Raw genomic sequence first — 16,897 nt, 5'->3', positions numbered from 1 at the left:
ATGTATATTTATATGTACCATATATATGTGTGTATGTGTATATATATATATATATATGTATATTTATATGTACCATATGTGTGTGTGTGTGTGCATATATACATATATATGGTTGAGGACTGTTTTGTATATTTTCGATACCTAGGAAAGGAAGAAAGAACATTGAAAGGAAGAAGTCTCCTCTGCTCACGGCAAACTAGACACTGAAAAGCCTATTTCCAGAAGAATAATACTTTGAGGATGAAATATACCCAACTCTTATAACATATAAAAATCTACAGAAGTATATCAAAACCATATTCACAAACTATGTCTATTTATACATACATAACATAAGGTATATCCCATACTTACTGTGGTGAACAGCTTTCTTTGTCATCTTGACATGAACTAGTGTTTTCTAGGAAGAGGGAACCTCTATTGAGAAAATGTCTGTAGGCAAGTCGGTGGGGTGTTTTCTTGATTGATCATTGATGTCGGGAAGCCCAGAACACTGTGGATGTTCCTAGCTCTAAGCATGTAGTCCTGGGTTGTACTAGAAAGCAGACTGAGCAAGCAATAGAAAGCAAGCCAGTAAGCACTGTTGCTCTGTGGTTTCTGCTTCAGTTTTTGCTTCTAGGTTGTTGATTTGAGTTCCTACTCTGACCTCCCTTCCCTATGAACTGTATGCTTTAAACTGGAATAAAATCATTCCAACAAGTTTCTTTTGGCCATAGTGTACTGTGCAATAGTTAAACTATTTCCTAGGAAGGAAAAGTTCTTGAAGAGAAATCTCAAATTAATTCCTTAAATTAATTCCTTAAAAAAGCAAACATATACAAAACTCTTGGGGGTAAGAATAAAAAACTTGGCCCAAATTATTCTAGTATCAATATGATTGGGGCATCTATTTATAAAATGGTTTTAGAAATAGATATTTATTTCTTTAAAAAAAATTGGGTTTAACCCCAACTCCCGGGATTTAGCAACTTCAAGAGATGCCATAATTGTCATGCATGGGCTAGGGAAGAGAGAAGAGTTATCACATGGGAGAAACAAGGGATTCCAAAAACAGCCTACAAGACAAGTCAGACTTCAAAGGATCCCCAAAAGACTGGCACAAACATTGACAAGATTTTATTTAGACAACTGTCTATAAAGACACATGATATGTACAGACTTTTAGGCACCAAGGAAGGGACAGAAGCCACAGAAACACTTTCTGTCTAATTAATGAAATATAAACACAGGTGCTTTCAAGTAGGCTTTGGGAACATCCCTAGTAAACTGCTCAAAACCTTTTACACTTATTTGAAAGACACTGCAAACAGGATGAATATCGTAGCCAGCCCGGTCTGCCAGCTTGGGACTCTTCAGAGAAAGGATGCTCTGTGTCTGTTCCTTGCCTATACCCAGCAGTTGGCAATTTGGCAATTTCACAATTACAAGTGTATTCACTGCCATAGTTCAAAGACATTCAAACTAAACTCCCCATCACTGTGAACAATAAAGGGTTAGAGAGATTTGTTTGGCATCTTATGTCATATCACAGATTTTGAAATTTTGAAACTTTGAAAATGTAAATATCAGGTCATAGGAATATAACTAATAATATATTCTATTTCATTTACCTCCTATGAGGTAATACTATTATATCATATTCTAGGTAATTATTAATGATAATTAAATTAAAAATAAATGTGTTTTATTTTTAACCAAACACCTCATCCACCATAATCAAATTCACTTGAAATATTTTAAATTCACCCAATGCTTGTCTGTTTTCCTAATTACTTCCAGGGTGATTTTTGAACTTGAAATCATCACCTTATTGTTAGCAGTATCATACCACATCCAGAAAACTACTAACCACCAAGTTTTAAGTATTCTCAAAATACCAAAAATGGTTGTCATAGGAGACTACACATACTTCAAATAGCTCCACTGGATTCTACAATGCATACATATAATAGGATGTAATTATTCCATCAATATGTAGCCTTTTCATTTGTCAGTTAAAAAGTAAAACTTGGCATGTATTTGAATAGAGATAACTAGTGTGCTGGGTTCCTCCAGGCACCAAAGACACTTCAAGAACATAAGCTCTTACTCTGCAGGAGCCACATGAGCATTCTGCAGAACACTATCGTGTACCATGTGCCTTCCATGTCTTTCAGGAAGCAGTAACAAATGGTGAGCTTTGTCAACTTCTTAATTTTATAAAGCACAGTTCAAAACATCTTTTAAGCTTCAGGATGAGTATACAGTGATACCACAGCAATGAGAATATTTAGGTAGCAGCTAAAGGTGCTATGTGAATCTGGTGATTTCCATCAGGACCTGTTGGAAGCCTTTGATTGAATTCATGGGCTCAGCCAATAACCAGAAATGGTTCAACACACCCAAAACAGAACAACAAAATGCCAAAGTTGAATATATTACCAATTTAAAAGTTCTGATTTTAATCTTCCAGTTTTATGACTATTGGTAAGAGCTGTGCATTCTCCTATGACTTTCACTGCAGAAAATGTACAGACATATTCTTCCTCTGCTTATTCACCTTGGGATGACAAGTGGCTATTTCATATCAATCAGCTGAAGACTTCCCTTCCACTACCTCATTGCTCAAGAGCAGAGCAAGCTCGGGGACAAATTCTATAAACACCTGTGCTTCCTGCTAGGCAAATCCTCTTGGACTAGTCTATAACCGCGTGTACAAAGCAACTCCCAGACATGCAACATGACACGATATTAAAGTATATCATTACAAGTGAAAATTACTATAGCAAATATATGAAACCAGCATGGATTAATAAAGATATGATTGTAATGTTTTCTAAGTCAAGAGGAGAAAATTGCATTCTGCTTGGTTTTGGTTTTGATTTCAATATAACAAAGATGGTTACCTAAGAGAAACTCAGGTGCTTCCTCAAATTCCAGCTCATCGTTGTTCAACATAATATTTCTAGGCAGGTCAGCCAAGATCAAGTCTGGAGCAATCTGGGATATTGGAATAGTGAGCCTTGGTTGATCTGGATTTATTAACAGGTCTCCTAAGAGGTATATAAAACATTATTTTAAAAATGTAAGGGTATAACAAAATTTGTGGTCCTGACTTAAGAAAACACATCTTTAGATTGTTCTACTAGACCTAGATTTTTCTAGAAAAACCTGATAAACTCATAAAATACTAATAGTAATGTAGTTAGAACTTTAAAGACACATTCCTAGGTTCACTCATTATGTGGTGGAATTCCAGGCTGACTTAGAACAGACAGCTTCTGTCTAGCTAGGTATTAGTTTCTATTTTTGTCCCATCTATGAAGGAAATGTTTCGTAACATAAGTTCATGAACTTCAAAGATGATACTATTTTGGTGTTGTAGGGGGAGCTAAGGTGGGAGGAGTAAAGAGAAGAAGAGAAGGAGGAAGGAGAGAAAGAGGAGAAGGAAGAGGAGGAGCTAGGAGAGAGAGGGGAATGAGAGAGGAGAACATGGAGGCTGATGTTCGATTATCTGTAGCAGTCAAAGGTAGTTGGTATATCTAGGTTGGGTATCGGGTTACACCTCTGATTGTATGGGCATCTAGTTATTAATTATTACCAAATATATAAAGCCTTTGGATAATTTAAGCATTAGAGTCTCATCCTCCTACTGGGCCAGTGTGGATGGCTGGATGGTCTGGGCAATGCCTAGCCTTGTAGAGACAGTGTGGAAGATTGGCAGAGCCATCTCCCACGCTGGTGTCTCTTGAGTGGCAGGGCTGGTGTTTCTGGCTGGCTGTTTCTAGCTGCAGCCCGCACGTGGCCTCATGGCCTCAGAACATGGCATCTGATCTAGGCAGAGACACTGAAGCCTAGACAGTCGGCTTGACCGGTAGCCGTTTTTTAAATAATTACTACAACAGGTTTTTTTTGGCTGAGATGTCCCCTGAGAAGTCCCAGGCATTTGAATATTTGGTCCCCAGTTGTTTGTGGAGTATTTGCTAACACCAGCTGTTTGCTAGGTGTTAGAAGCATGACCTTACTTGAGAAAGTATCCATTCCCAATGAATACTCTCTGCTTGCTACTTGAGATGTGAACTCTTAGTTCCCAGCTTTAGTTGTTATGTCTGCTTTCTATTGTCAGTGCCATTATGGACCGTGACCCTCTGGAACATGAGCCCAAAATAGACTCATTTGTAATTTGAATGGTCATGTGCTTTATTACAGCAATAGAAAAACAACCAATAAAGTTATGATACATCTAGTATTTAAGCTTGAAGTCAACATTTTAAGAAAATCAAACATAAGTTCTTACTGACAGAAAATGAACTTTACTGGTTCTTAACTGTCACTATAATTAAATGAGATATCACTCAGTTCAACCATATTGATAAGAAAGTCATATAAAACTAGTGAGCATGTCATACAACGAATTTGTGAATTGTATCAACACCTACCTTCTTCAGCCTTTTTCATCAACTCATCAAGCAAGATCTTCTGATGTTCTTCGCCATCATTAAAACTGTACAATGCCCATTTTTTCAAGAGAGTTTCTCCTTCCCCACAAATGTCAATCTCCAGCAACCCAGGAAACCATTCTTCCATGAGTGAGTCAATATGATCCACAACTCGGCCCAAAAGAATACAACCTACATAATTCAGAGAGAGGAAGGGAGGAGAGAGAGAGAGAGAGAGAGAGAGAGAGAGAGAGAGAGAGAGAGAGAGAGATCAATCTAGGTTAAGACAATGGATTTGGGTTAGCTGCTACCTCTGTTTTACACAAAGAAAAAAAATCAGAATTAAAAAAAGGCAGATTCTATCCCAAAGAGGCAAAGAGGAAGAGCTTTGTAAATCCGTAAAATGGTGAGACAAGATAGAAATGCAAATGAAACCACAGAACATGGAGAAGAATCCCTCATCCTGGAATCTGATTCAGTTCTGATTGTCACCGAGAATCTCACCACAATCACCATTTCCTATATAAAGAAAATAGTTCTATATATGAAAATAGTTTCAGGATCTGGGGCAACATCTCTGTAGATTATATGTTTGTAGTGTAAAACAAGGGCCTGAGTTCAGATTCCCAAAACACGCAAGAGTCAAGCGTGGATGTGCATTCCTGTAATGTCCCCTGCCCCAGCATGTGAAGGACATGGGAGTGCAGACATACAGATTCCAAGGAAAACCTAATCTAGCTGAAATGTGAACTCAGGCTTCACAGTTTTAGGTAGCAAGAGATAGAAGGCGCCCAATTCTGACTTCTAGCCTTTATATACACAAGCATGGGCCAAAGAAGTTGTATACACACACATATACATCTAAAAGAAAAATATGAAATAAATATTTTCAAGGAACAAAGGTAAAATAGCAATAATCAGACAGATGGAGTTTAACAGATGGACCTCCCTCCACCCTCAGATATTCTCTGGGACTCTGGCAAAACTCAATGCCTTTGTTGAATGCAGAAATATTCTAACTCCCTCTACTTTAAAGTTATCTACTGTCAAGTTGTCAAGCACAGCTCAGGTACCACTTGTACCTCATTTTAATTCCTTAGCAACCTTTGAAGACACATCCAGAAACACTAAAATCCTTTATGACTATTGTAACGTAACTGCAAATCTCCTTTGAGAGCCCACTCTCAAGCTCTCTAGCCTCATTTGCTACTCCAGTGCCTTTCTCTGTTGACCCTTGTGTTTAAGATGGATGTTAAAAATGCCTTTCAGGAAATTCTGATTCTGTTTCACCCTGGCTTATCCCAAAATTTTTCTCTGTGATGGAACCAAGAATCTGGCTTTCCCTGAATGGAGATCCATAAAAGGTTAAGTGAATTTGACAGGATGCTGCAGGTGGGGGTGGACATGGGTCTCTCCCTCTGCCCTGTTGACAGGAAGGCAGCTGAAGGTGTGTAGAAACAGGACAACAGTACAAAGAAATTAGCCTAGCTGGACACAGCTCCAGCTCTTTAATCAGTACCGGGAAGGGAAGTAGGAACTTCACTCAAAAGGTTACTCAAGTGGTCCAAGTGAAAAACCTAGCATTCCTACCCACAGGACAAACCAGAGCTCTCAGCCTCAAGCTGAGTTGAAAGTCTTGCTAGGACAGTCACACTTCTGATGGAATGTGTCAATAGTGGGGAGGAATTCCATTATGTCTCTCCACTCTCTAACAGCAACGTGGACAGATTCCATCCTGAGAAAAAACAAATTGCTTGTGAAATACAAATAATAATAATAATAACAATAATAATAATAATAGTAATAATTGGTTGACCATGGATGACTGACTGAGACCAACCAACAGGTATAGGTCAGGAAATTCCACCAGGCACAATCACAGAGTGAACACAGCCCTGGGATCCAGGTGGAAATGTAGACAAGAGAAGGCTCTGCCCAGGCAGTGAAGTATACAGAGAAAAGCTAGCCTTGTTCTCAGTAGCCTTTTCAACTGAGAGTAACTGTGAAGTCTGATAGCCCTTGTCCTGAGATCAGTGGGTAGACCAACCTATGCTGGAGAATCCAATAATTCTGAGGCTCTAGCTGACTACTTATCTTACATAACTGCATAACTCCAACAAGGTAATTGATGCTTCATGGGTATTGAAAATGCAAAAATGAGTCTGCCTCTACAGACACACCCACCCCCAGTTAGAGCACTAGTCAGCCCAGAGGATATAATATGGAGAGCCTCAGGAGTGTGGGATGGCCTGCCCGGCCCACATACTGAAAAGCTATATGTGACCAGCACAGGCAATCCTATTCACAGAGAGGCAAAGGAAGCTCTGCTTACCATCAGGCGTCTGTCTGGTTTCAGCTCAGCACCAGACTGAATCAGAAAAGACAAAAAGTTTAAACAACCCTTTCCTTCTGGCCACACATTCCTGCAGACTGATTTCAGGAACCCTAAATAAGCTGCTTTGAACTATATTTTGAGGAGAGGGGTTTGAGTTCCTCCCCTTCCCCCCTCCCTTTTGAGTTTTACACTTCAGTAAATTTTAAAAAAAGCTTTATCATATTTTGATATTCTTATTTTATTCTCCATACATTTTTCTAATTTTGAGCATGAAGATTTTATTATTAATAAATCTTAAGTTTTTCTCTTTCTTGACACTTGTGTTTCTTCTTTTTAGCATTCTGCTATAACTTTGTAGTAGTTTGACATTGTATGTGTGTGTATACGTGTGTGTGTGTGTATTTAACAAAATTTTGAATTTGTATTCCATCCTTACATATGTATGTATGTATAATGTATATATACATATATATGTATGTATACATGTGTGTATGTATGAATACTACTACATTCCACATACATACTACTACATACAAACTAGTACACATATGCATACATATGCATATGTTACAATTTATTTATTACAAAATATAATTATGATAAACACAAAAGGAAATTTTTTTCAATTATTCATTATTGAGCAATATTTTTTCTTTTTTTATATTACCTTTTTCATCTCCTTCACAACACTCTTCTCCACTCTTTCTCATTTCCATTATTCACTGAACCTTGTGTCTCCTCTAGTTTTCCTATTTTCCATCTTCTTCCTTCACTTCATTCATTCACAATTTGTGCATTTGCACTATATAAACTTTCACTCCATAGAACTCTTTATATTCATTTTTTAAACTTTATTCTAAAGTTACCTGTGATATATTAGTGGTCTTTTATCAGTTTAAGTATGTGTCTATATTTTGTTGGCTTAGTGTTACAGCTGTAAGAATAGTTTGGGTTTTGTTCACTAGAAAACTAAAAAAAATATTGAAATCAATGGAATACTAGAAACATGGTAAGCAATAAGACTTTTTAAAAATATCATAACTCCTAAGAAAAGAGTTGGGTAAACTCCTAGATACAAATTTGTAGTGGTTTCCTAGTAAAAGTGATTAATAACTCCAAAGAGAATGATTTAATAGAAAAATAAAACCTTGTATCAGGAGAACAATACAACATAAAGGAGAAAGTCACCAAGATAAATGGGGAAAATTTGGAAAGAAAATGAGACTTTGATTGAAGAAATAAAAAGTGTTGAAAATAACTCCATCACTCAAACAAAAATAAGAGGGGTGAGATATTACTGATAAATGCAAAAGAAGGAATATCAGGAATTCGGGATAAGACTACTTTCAAACATCAATCCATTGATCAGGAAGCAGGTCCATGATGCCTAAGAACTCTGGATCAAGTTAACAAATTTCAGAATTCATGGGTGACTTCTACCAGGAGTAAGTGAGCAAAAAACAATGACTTAGAACAGGTATTCAATGAAACCAGAACAAGTAATCCCCCAGATCTAGAGAAAGAATTGAACATGAAAATGCCAAGGCATTCAGAACCTCAACAGACCAGGGAATATCTTCTTCATGATATACTACAGTCACGATCTCAAAGATGCAAAGCAAAAATTATAATACTAAAATCTATAAAGTAAAAAATCCAACTCACTTATAAGACAAAAACATTAGAATAACATCAGTCCTCTCCTGGCAACCATAAAACCAGGAAAGCACATAATAATACAGTTCAGCAAAGCTATTATTTAAAATTGACTGAGAAATAAAAACACATGAAGATAAACAAAACTAAGGCATTTTATGACCACCAAGCCAGCACCACAGTAGAAAGCTGTAGCAATATGCAAAAAAGGGGTGGGGGAAGCTTCAGTCACAAGAGCACAGCAAAGAGACATCATGAGAAGAACAAAAGGAGACTAGAGGCCAGTCAGTCATGCCCAGTACAAAATGAAACCCTAGCCTGAGCAATGGAGAAGGAAGAGAGTGAAAAGAAAAACCATGCAATTGGAATAAGAGTTGGCAAAACCATAGGAATTATCAAACTTCTCTTTAACTTTAAATATGAAGGGCTTCAAATAAATAATCACACTAGAAAAAGGGGGCTTCAAATAAGCATGTACACACACACACACACACATGCAAACAAACAAGCTGTATTAAAACCTAATATTCTAGTGTCTGCCATCTCCAAGAAACAGATCTCCTTGGCAAACACACATGCAGATTGGGGTCAAATAATGGACCCAGGCTAAAGCCAAACACAAGCTGGTTAAGTTTGATATCTAATAAATTAGACATCAAAAACACAGTCAGAAGATAACAAAGTGACTATATACTTATAAAAGGTCCAATTCATCAAGAATATATAACAATCATAAGTAAAACTGCATCCAATATTGAGGCTCTAAGTTTGACAAAGCAAACAGTAATAGGTATAAGGTTGTCACATGGGTCCTGATACAATAATGGTGAGTGACCTCATCAGCCCCCTCTCCTCTTTAGATAGTTTACCCACACAAAAAGGAAAAGCAAAACAGGGAAGTTAAGCTACACCACAGCTCACATGCACTGAACAGACATCTGAAGAGTTTTCCTTCTAACATATAGGAGAGAGATTTGACTCAGCACCAATAATTTTTAATAAATATGAAAAAAGGAGAATAATTTTTTTGCATCCCATCAGAAAATAGCAGAATAAGAGAACACAGTCACAAGTAGAAACCTACAGGCATTATGAAAATACACGAAAATAAAGTACTTGGAATAAACAATAAAGACTTTGAATAAGAGTAGTTATTACAGAGATGAGGAAGGAAACGAAAAAACTGTCTGACCTCAGATGAGAACAAATGTACAACAGCAGAGGGCCTGGTGCACAATGAATACAATGAAGGTAGCTGAGAGGGATTGTTACAGTGGCAAGTGTTTGCACGAGAAAGTAACATATCTCAAATGTCTTAATAAAGCACTTCAAAGTCTCAGAAAAAAAAAAAAAAAAAGAAACAAGAACAAGCTAAAACCCTAGGTAGTGGGCAGCAAGAAATAATAAAATCAAGGCTGAAATTTATGAAATGGAGAGCAATACTCAGACTCAAACAGTTGGTTCCTCGCACAGAATAAGCAGGGGTAACGAAAAATAAAGATAGGTGCTCTAAACAGAAGGAAAGGAATCATAACTGCCAAAGCTGGGCACGAAGGGACTGCTGGAACAGATGCCAGAGAAGGGAAGAAAAGGACTCTAATAAATTTAGAGACGAAGGGAAATGCTAAAGACAGACGACAGTGAAGCAAAGAGGATCAGAGGAAAGATTTTGAAACATACACCCTCAGAACTAGAAAAGAGATGGGTTTCACTGTTTAACAAAATTGAGTCAAGAGGCTAGTGAGAGCTCTAACAGATGTCTAAGCAAAGAGACAGCAGCAAGGATAGAAGTATCTCCACAAAGAAAAGCTAATGAATAGACAGGTTCTGACCAATCCACCCGAACACTTAAAACAAACTAACACTAACACTATGCTCCTCACACTGTCCCATAAAGTAGGAAATTAACACTACCAAACTCACACACACTATAAAGCCAGCATGGCCTTGATACTTAAAACAAACAAACAAACAAATAAACAAACAAAACCCAGGGGGCTGAGATATAGCTAAGCTGATAAAATGCTTAACTTCCATGTATCAGATGAGGGCCTGGTATCTGCTAACACTAAGTCAACCAGGACTGCATGCTTATAATTCCAGACTCAGGAGATGAGCACAGGAGGGTAAGAAGTTAAAGACGACCATTCTCAGCTACACACAATTTTGAAGTCAACCTAGGCTATACAAAAATCTTAAAGAGAGGGAAAGAAGAAGGAAGGGAAGAAAGGAAGAAACAAAGGAAGGGACAGAGGGAAGAAGGGAGGGATGGAAGGAGGAAGGAAAGAAGGAAAAAGGAAAGAAACAAGGAAGGAAACTATAGACCAATTTCCCTCATGAACATAGATGCAAAAATAAATGCTCAATAAAATCCTTGATAACTGAATTCAAGACATATACAAATCATGTCCTGTCACTAAGTTGGCTTTTTTACAGAGATTCAAGGGTGGATCATTACATACAATTCAATAAATGTCAAGCAGAACAATACTTATGAACATAAATCATACTTAATCATCTCAATAAATATAGAAATGCTTGGTAAATTCCAAAATTTCTCAAAATAAAAGCCCCGATTAACCTGAAACTAGATGGAACAAATCTCAATTCCATAAACTGTACACTTATGTCAACATACCAAATTGAGAAACACTAAAAGTATTTCCTGTAAAACTATATATTGAATAAAAATAGAATGAGTGTGCATCCTTATCTTGTCCCTGGTTTTATAGTACTTTAAGCACATGTTCACATCATGAGCAAATCGGATATTTTGAATTCTTACTTTCCTATGTTTATCTTAGTTACTTATTTTTTTCTTATCCTTATAGCTATATGAAAAAAATGTTTCATAGGAATAAAATCAACCAAGACTTCTGTAATAAAATCTTAGAGACGTTATAGAAAGAAATTGAAGAAGAGAAAGTAGGAGATCAGGTAGAAGGAAAATACTGAAGAAAGGTAGTGCAGATATATATGAATATAAATTCATGTACCTGTAAGTGGCAAATGCATGCTACCTTAACATATTTAAAAAGGACTGGAGAAGACCTTAGAAGAAAGATACAAAGAGCTCATTATTGGTCATTACTGTCAGTATTATGACAGCTACTGTTACCCAAAGCATCTAGTAATTCAATGTAATGGACATTAAAATTTTCAACTTTTCACAAAACTAGAAAAAAATAATTTGTTCCCTGTACAAACTCCAACTCAAACTGGATCTAAGAGCCTAATGTAAGATCTGAAACCCTAAAACTGTCAGAAGAAACGTAAGGAAAACACTTCAGGATACAGGCAAAGGCAAGGGCTTTGTGAAAAGGACTCTAATAGCATAGAAAATAATATCAAGCCTGGACAAGTAAGACATTATAAAATTTTAAAAGCTTTTGCAAAACAATCAGCCAATGTAAGAGACAGCATACTGGTCATAAAAGAGAAAAAAAAAAAAACCCTCTTAATCCATTCAATAAATGGCTTCATAACCAGAGCACACAGTTCTCAAAAGATGAAACAGAAATAGCCAGGAAAGGTTTAAAAACGTGTTCAACATCCTTAGCCATCAGAAAAATGCTAATTGAAGTTCCTTTGAGGGTCTTCATCTTATCCCAGTCAAGATGAACGCAGCAAAACAGATGACAAAACAGTGCTGACAAGATGTGGGAAAGAGGAGCCTTCTTCCTTGCTGGTAAGAATGCAAACTGGAAATCAGCATGGGGCTTCCACAAAAATACTAAAAATAGGACTATGGAACAATCATACAGCAGCTGTGAAGATGCCTGAAGGCACCGGAGCCCCCTTCGGAGCTCCCGAACCGCATCAACACTCCAGCACATAACATTTACTGCTGCACTGTTCATGGCGGCTAAGATATGAATCTAGCCTAAATGTCCACTATCAGACGAATAGAGACAATATGACATATATATTTAAGAGAGCGGGGCAGGCGACACACACACACACACACACACACACACACATACACACACACACATTAGAGTTTTATTCAGCCTTAAGAGAAAATTATCTCATTTGCTGGGAAAGAGATAGTACTAAGATATGCTAAGCCAGATAAACTAGAAAGACAGACATCCTCGGTTTCCTTTCATTCACATAATCTATATTTAGATACAAAATATCCTTTATAGAAAATACATGGATGCAGATGGGGCCACAGGCGAAGAAGAGGGTCAAAGGGAGGGAAAAGGAAACAGGGCAGAGTGGCAAGGTGGGTGTAAAACACAGCAACAAAACCCACATAGTCTGTCTCTTTTGCAGAATCTAGATACATACATGCATGCATACGGGCAGAAGGGAGACAGATGAGGATGGCAGGAAAGAATAAAAAGACGTGTGTGCGAAAACGTCAAGGTGAAACCCATGACTCTTTTGTCTTTTGTCAGAGGACCCACATTCCATTCCCGTCTCTCTGACTCCACTTCCGGGAGCTCCAATGCACCTTTCCAGCCTCAGCAGGCACCAGGCTGGTGTAAGTGGTACACAGCAATGGATCGATGCAGGTAAAAGTCATACAAATAAAAATTTAAAATTAGCCAGGTGTGGTAGTTCCCACCTTTAGTCCCAGCACTGAAAAGGCAGCGACAGGTGAATCTATCTCTGTGAGTTCAAGGCTAGGCTGGTTTATGTAGCAAATTCTGGATGACCCGGGTTAAGATCTTGCCTCCAACCAATCCCCAAAACTGTTAAAGTGTAACTTTCAAAATAAAACAAAGAGCGAAAGTGTAACTAGCCTCACTGTCACAAAACTGGATATTTACTGGATTGGGGGAGGTGGATTTGTTTTGATTTCCTGGACTCTGTGTCTACCTACAGCCTCCCAAGTAGCTGAGACAGCAGGTGATCTCCATGTCTGTGCGTCAGGGAGGTGGGGGGAATAACATGTAACTAATTTCCTCACCTTTTCTACAAGACGGAACTGTGATTTTCAAGAAACTCTCTGGCCGATTGTCCAAGACTTCAGAGCCTACCAGACAGTAAGCTTCTGGAGACCAATTCAAGTAGATGCCATGCCGCCAGTACATTCTGTTTGGGCGGAGTGCTCTCTCTGAAAATTTAAAGAGATCCTTAGGCATCGCTGATTACTAACTGCTTCATTAACTAAAGAGGAAAAACTGCTGCTTACATATTAAGTAACTATAATATATATTTGTTTTGAGATGAGCAGTCATTAACTTTTATGAGACCTTCTACAAGTGAATATAAAATATTCCCTTACTATTTCAATTACATACATTAATTGCTTCTCTATACCGAATACACAGCCCAAGCTCATAACGTGGAGTTTGACATAGCTGATATATAAATAATCATAAGTAAGTTTTCAGGGTATTTTTTTAAAATCAATCCTCAACACCATTTTTGAATTTTTAAATGCATTTTAACTAACTTTATATTCATTCACTGATACCAAAAAAGACAAGTTTGTTTTTCAGAAACCAGTAACACTTGCGTTATCTTTTGTCCAACACCCCCTAATATTTCCCTGCAGTGTTAGAATGTCTCTTACTTTGGAATGAAAGTTTACCATATGCACATAATTTTGCCCCTTTCTCTAAGTCCCTGGGAGTTGGGCAGAAGAGAGGGATCAGAGTTCTTCTCTTAGAAGGTCAATACTTGTTATACATGCCGAGGAAAAGCCCCCTAGTTACATGTTGGTTATTTCCATATTATTCTTTGTTGATTTGTACATGTGTGTGTGCATATGTGTGTATGTATATGTGTGTCAGAGAGTGTATGTATAAGAGTTTGTGTGTATTTGTGTAAGTGTGTGTACTTGTGTGTATATGTCTGTGAATATGTGTACATATATGCGTGTGAATGTGTACGTGTGTGTATGTGTGCATGTGTGTGTATGCATGTGAATGTGTGTATTTATGTGTACATGTGAGTCTGTGTACATTTACTTATGAGTGTGTGTATATGTGTGTGTACATGTGTGTATGTGTATGAGTGGTATGTTCTTATGTGTATATGTGTGTGTGTACATGTATATATGTGTGTATATGTATGTATGTGTGCATATACATGAGTGTATTGTATGAGTGGTGTGTGTATGTGTATGTACTTGTGTGTATATGTGTGTGTACATGTGAGTACATGTTTGTGTTTGTGTGTACATGTGTGTGATTGTATAAGACGGTGTGTGTATGTTGAGTGCTTAAATCAATGGCTCCTACTAAACCCCACCTTTTAAAGGTATTGTTTCCTATTTCCTAAGACTTGGGAAGTATAATACTCACAGTTCATGCAAATATATCTAATGTAAGAATTAAGACCTTTTCTTCCAGAAAATCGCCTAAGTTGGTGCATGTTCATATGTTACCCACACTTGCCTTCCGAACAGGCTAATTCTGGGCAATGCCATGCTCCTTTAAACACTTCTTTCAGGTTTGTCCAAACAGTAGCTTTAGCAAGTACATACCTCGTCCAGAAAGCATGAAAGGTGAGATTTCAAGTAATCGGTTAATCAATCTTGACCAAAATCCCATTGGGAAGTATGGCATTTCATACAGCCGGATGATGATCTCAGAGTTCTCACAGTGGGGGAGTTCTATCACTGGCCTGTGGTCAGATAAGCTGCAAGGGACAGACACTGTCAGAAACCCACAATGGCAGTTGGAGCATGGTGGCCTCAGCATGGTGTCCAGTAACCTAAGCATGGTACCTGGTAGCCTGAGATTTCTACTGCTTCAGTCTCAGGGAAATAACTACTCCAGACAATTGTATTTTAAAAAATAATAATCTCTTGGCATACAATCTTCTATATCAAGAATTTGAAGGTCACTTCATCAATTCAAATGTATGCACAGATGAAGCAGATGGCGAAAAAAATCTCAACAATTCTTTGTGCACTAATATATTAGTGTAATTAGTGCAAAGGCAGATATTAAGATTACAGAAAACTTGAAAAAATACATGTCCTAGAAACAACTACATATCTATATTTGGAATTGGCTGTATCCATTAACGTAATTTGAACTCTCAATACTTTAGAGAATTTCCCATTTACTTCCAAAGCAATACGAGAATTCTTTAGAAACAAAATTAGAATATAGTCCTCCCCCACGATGCCCTCTTGGGGAAATTCACTTAAACTTCCCTAACATTATATAACTGCTAAATTTCCAAGTGGAGATGGACTCACATGTGCACACACTGCTTTACCATTAATCTTTTTCAAATAATTTGAGTGTTACGCCAAATAGCAATTGTATGCATGAAATACTTTATTTTTTTAAATATTATTCAACTGCAACTTTTTTTCAAAATATATGCCATGCGTTGCCAGAAAGTTTACCAGAACTAAAAATTAAACATTAGAGTATTTATTGCAGAAAAAAAAGTTACTTTGTCAACCAAAATAATGTCATCTGGTCAATTTCTATTGGATTTTTAAGGTCTGTCTTACCTGCTTGGAACCAGCAGATATTCTTCTCCTATTGGCAGTGCAATCTGAAATTTTTCTAATAGTTTAAAGTACTGCATCATGTAGTTCTTTGGGAATCGCTTTTTCTTTGAAAGGAATTTTTCCACATCTCTCCGGGAAATGATGCCCTTAGGATGTTTCAGACAGCTGTCCACTTTCACTGTCAAAATCTGAAAGATTCCAACTCATAATCACTAGGTTCAACTTCCTAAATGTTTCCAACATAAACACCCCCCCCTCACACTCCCTCTCTCACACTCTACCCCCCTCCCCCTCTCTCCCTCCCTCTCCCTCTCCTTCTCTCCCACCCTCTCCCTATCCCTCTCTTCTTCCTCTCCCTCTTCTCTCTCTCTCTCTCTCTCTCTCTCTCTCTCTCTCTCTCTCTCTCTCTCTCTCTCTCTCTCTCTCTCTCTCTTTCCATCTCCCCCCCCCCACTCTCTGCTAGGTACAAATAAGGAGATAACACTGTTTAGTTAGAACACTAAGGCAAAATCAAATTTCTGCAGCAGCCAGATAGCCTGGAATCCCAGTGGGATATCAAGTTCAGAAGCATATATTCTTGCAGATGACTATCAGACAACCTTGCTATTAATTTTGCATGGTTATTAAAAGCGCTGTTCCCTTTACTTCAATGTATCAATAAAAACAAAAATGATAACTGTCACTGCTTTGGTAACAAGAAATTTAAATGATCGTTTTACTGAAATTTCAAATCTTCCATAGTATCTTTGAATCGTTTAAAGTCTTGATTTCATTTTTCACTTAAAAATAAGTCATGATGACTCACACCTACAATCCTAACACTTGGAAAGCTAAGGCATGGCTATTGCTGTGGGTTCAAATCTAGGCTGGGCTACACAGTGAGTTCTAGGCCACCTGAGCTGCATAGTTGGTTCTTTAGGCTAGCTTGCACTACAGAGTGAGACCCTATCTCCCTGATCCCAAATTCAGTTAAACTGGCATCCTAGCACTACACTTAAGCTAATAAAAGCTTCCATGAAGTTTTAGTCCGTAGTGATTACTCTGTAGAATCTTCAGAAG

The 16,897-nt window shown here is 37.6% G+C and overlaps 1 protein-coding gene across 3 annotated transcripts in view; it reads right to left on the bottom strand.

Moving 5' to 3' along the window:
- Lrrk2 (leucine rich repeat kinase 2) overlaps window positions 1-16,897 on the bottom strand; it is a 136,873-nt gene that overhangs the window by 38,248 nt on the left and 81,728 nt on the right. For all 3 annotated transcript variants that reach the window (XM_076911930.1, XM_034517385.2, XM_076911929.1), the window contains exons 34-38: window positions 15,839-16,026; window positions 14,852-15,006; window positions 13,328-13,474; window positions 4,419-4,610; window positions 2,886-3,032 (exon numbers count right to left, since the gene is read on the bottom strand). In XM_076911930.1, the coding sequence (XP_076768045.1) occupies window positions 2,886-3,032; window positions 4,419-4,610; window positions 13,328-13,474; window positions 14,852-15,006; window positions 15,839-16,026 (829 nt within the window). The remainder of the gene's footprint in view (window positions 1-2,885; window positions 3,033-4,418; window positions 4,611-13,327; window positions 13,475-14,851; window positions 15,007-15,838; window positions 16,027-16,897) is intronic.

Source organism: Arvicanthis niloticus, chromosome 13 (assembly GCF_011762505.2).
Source record: "Arvicanthis niloticus isolate mArvNil1 chromosome 13, mArvNil1.pat.X, whole genome shotgun sequence".
Lineage (NCBI taxonomy): Eukaryota > Metazoa > Chordata > Mammalia > Rodentia > Muridae > Arvicanthis > Arvicanthis niloticus.
This window is presented reverse-complemented; position numbering and strand designations above follow the sequence as displayed.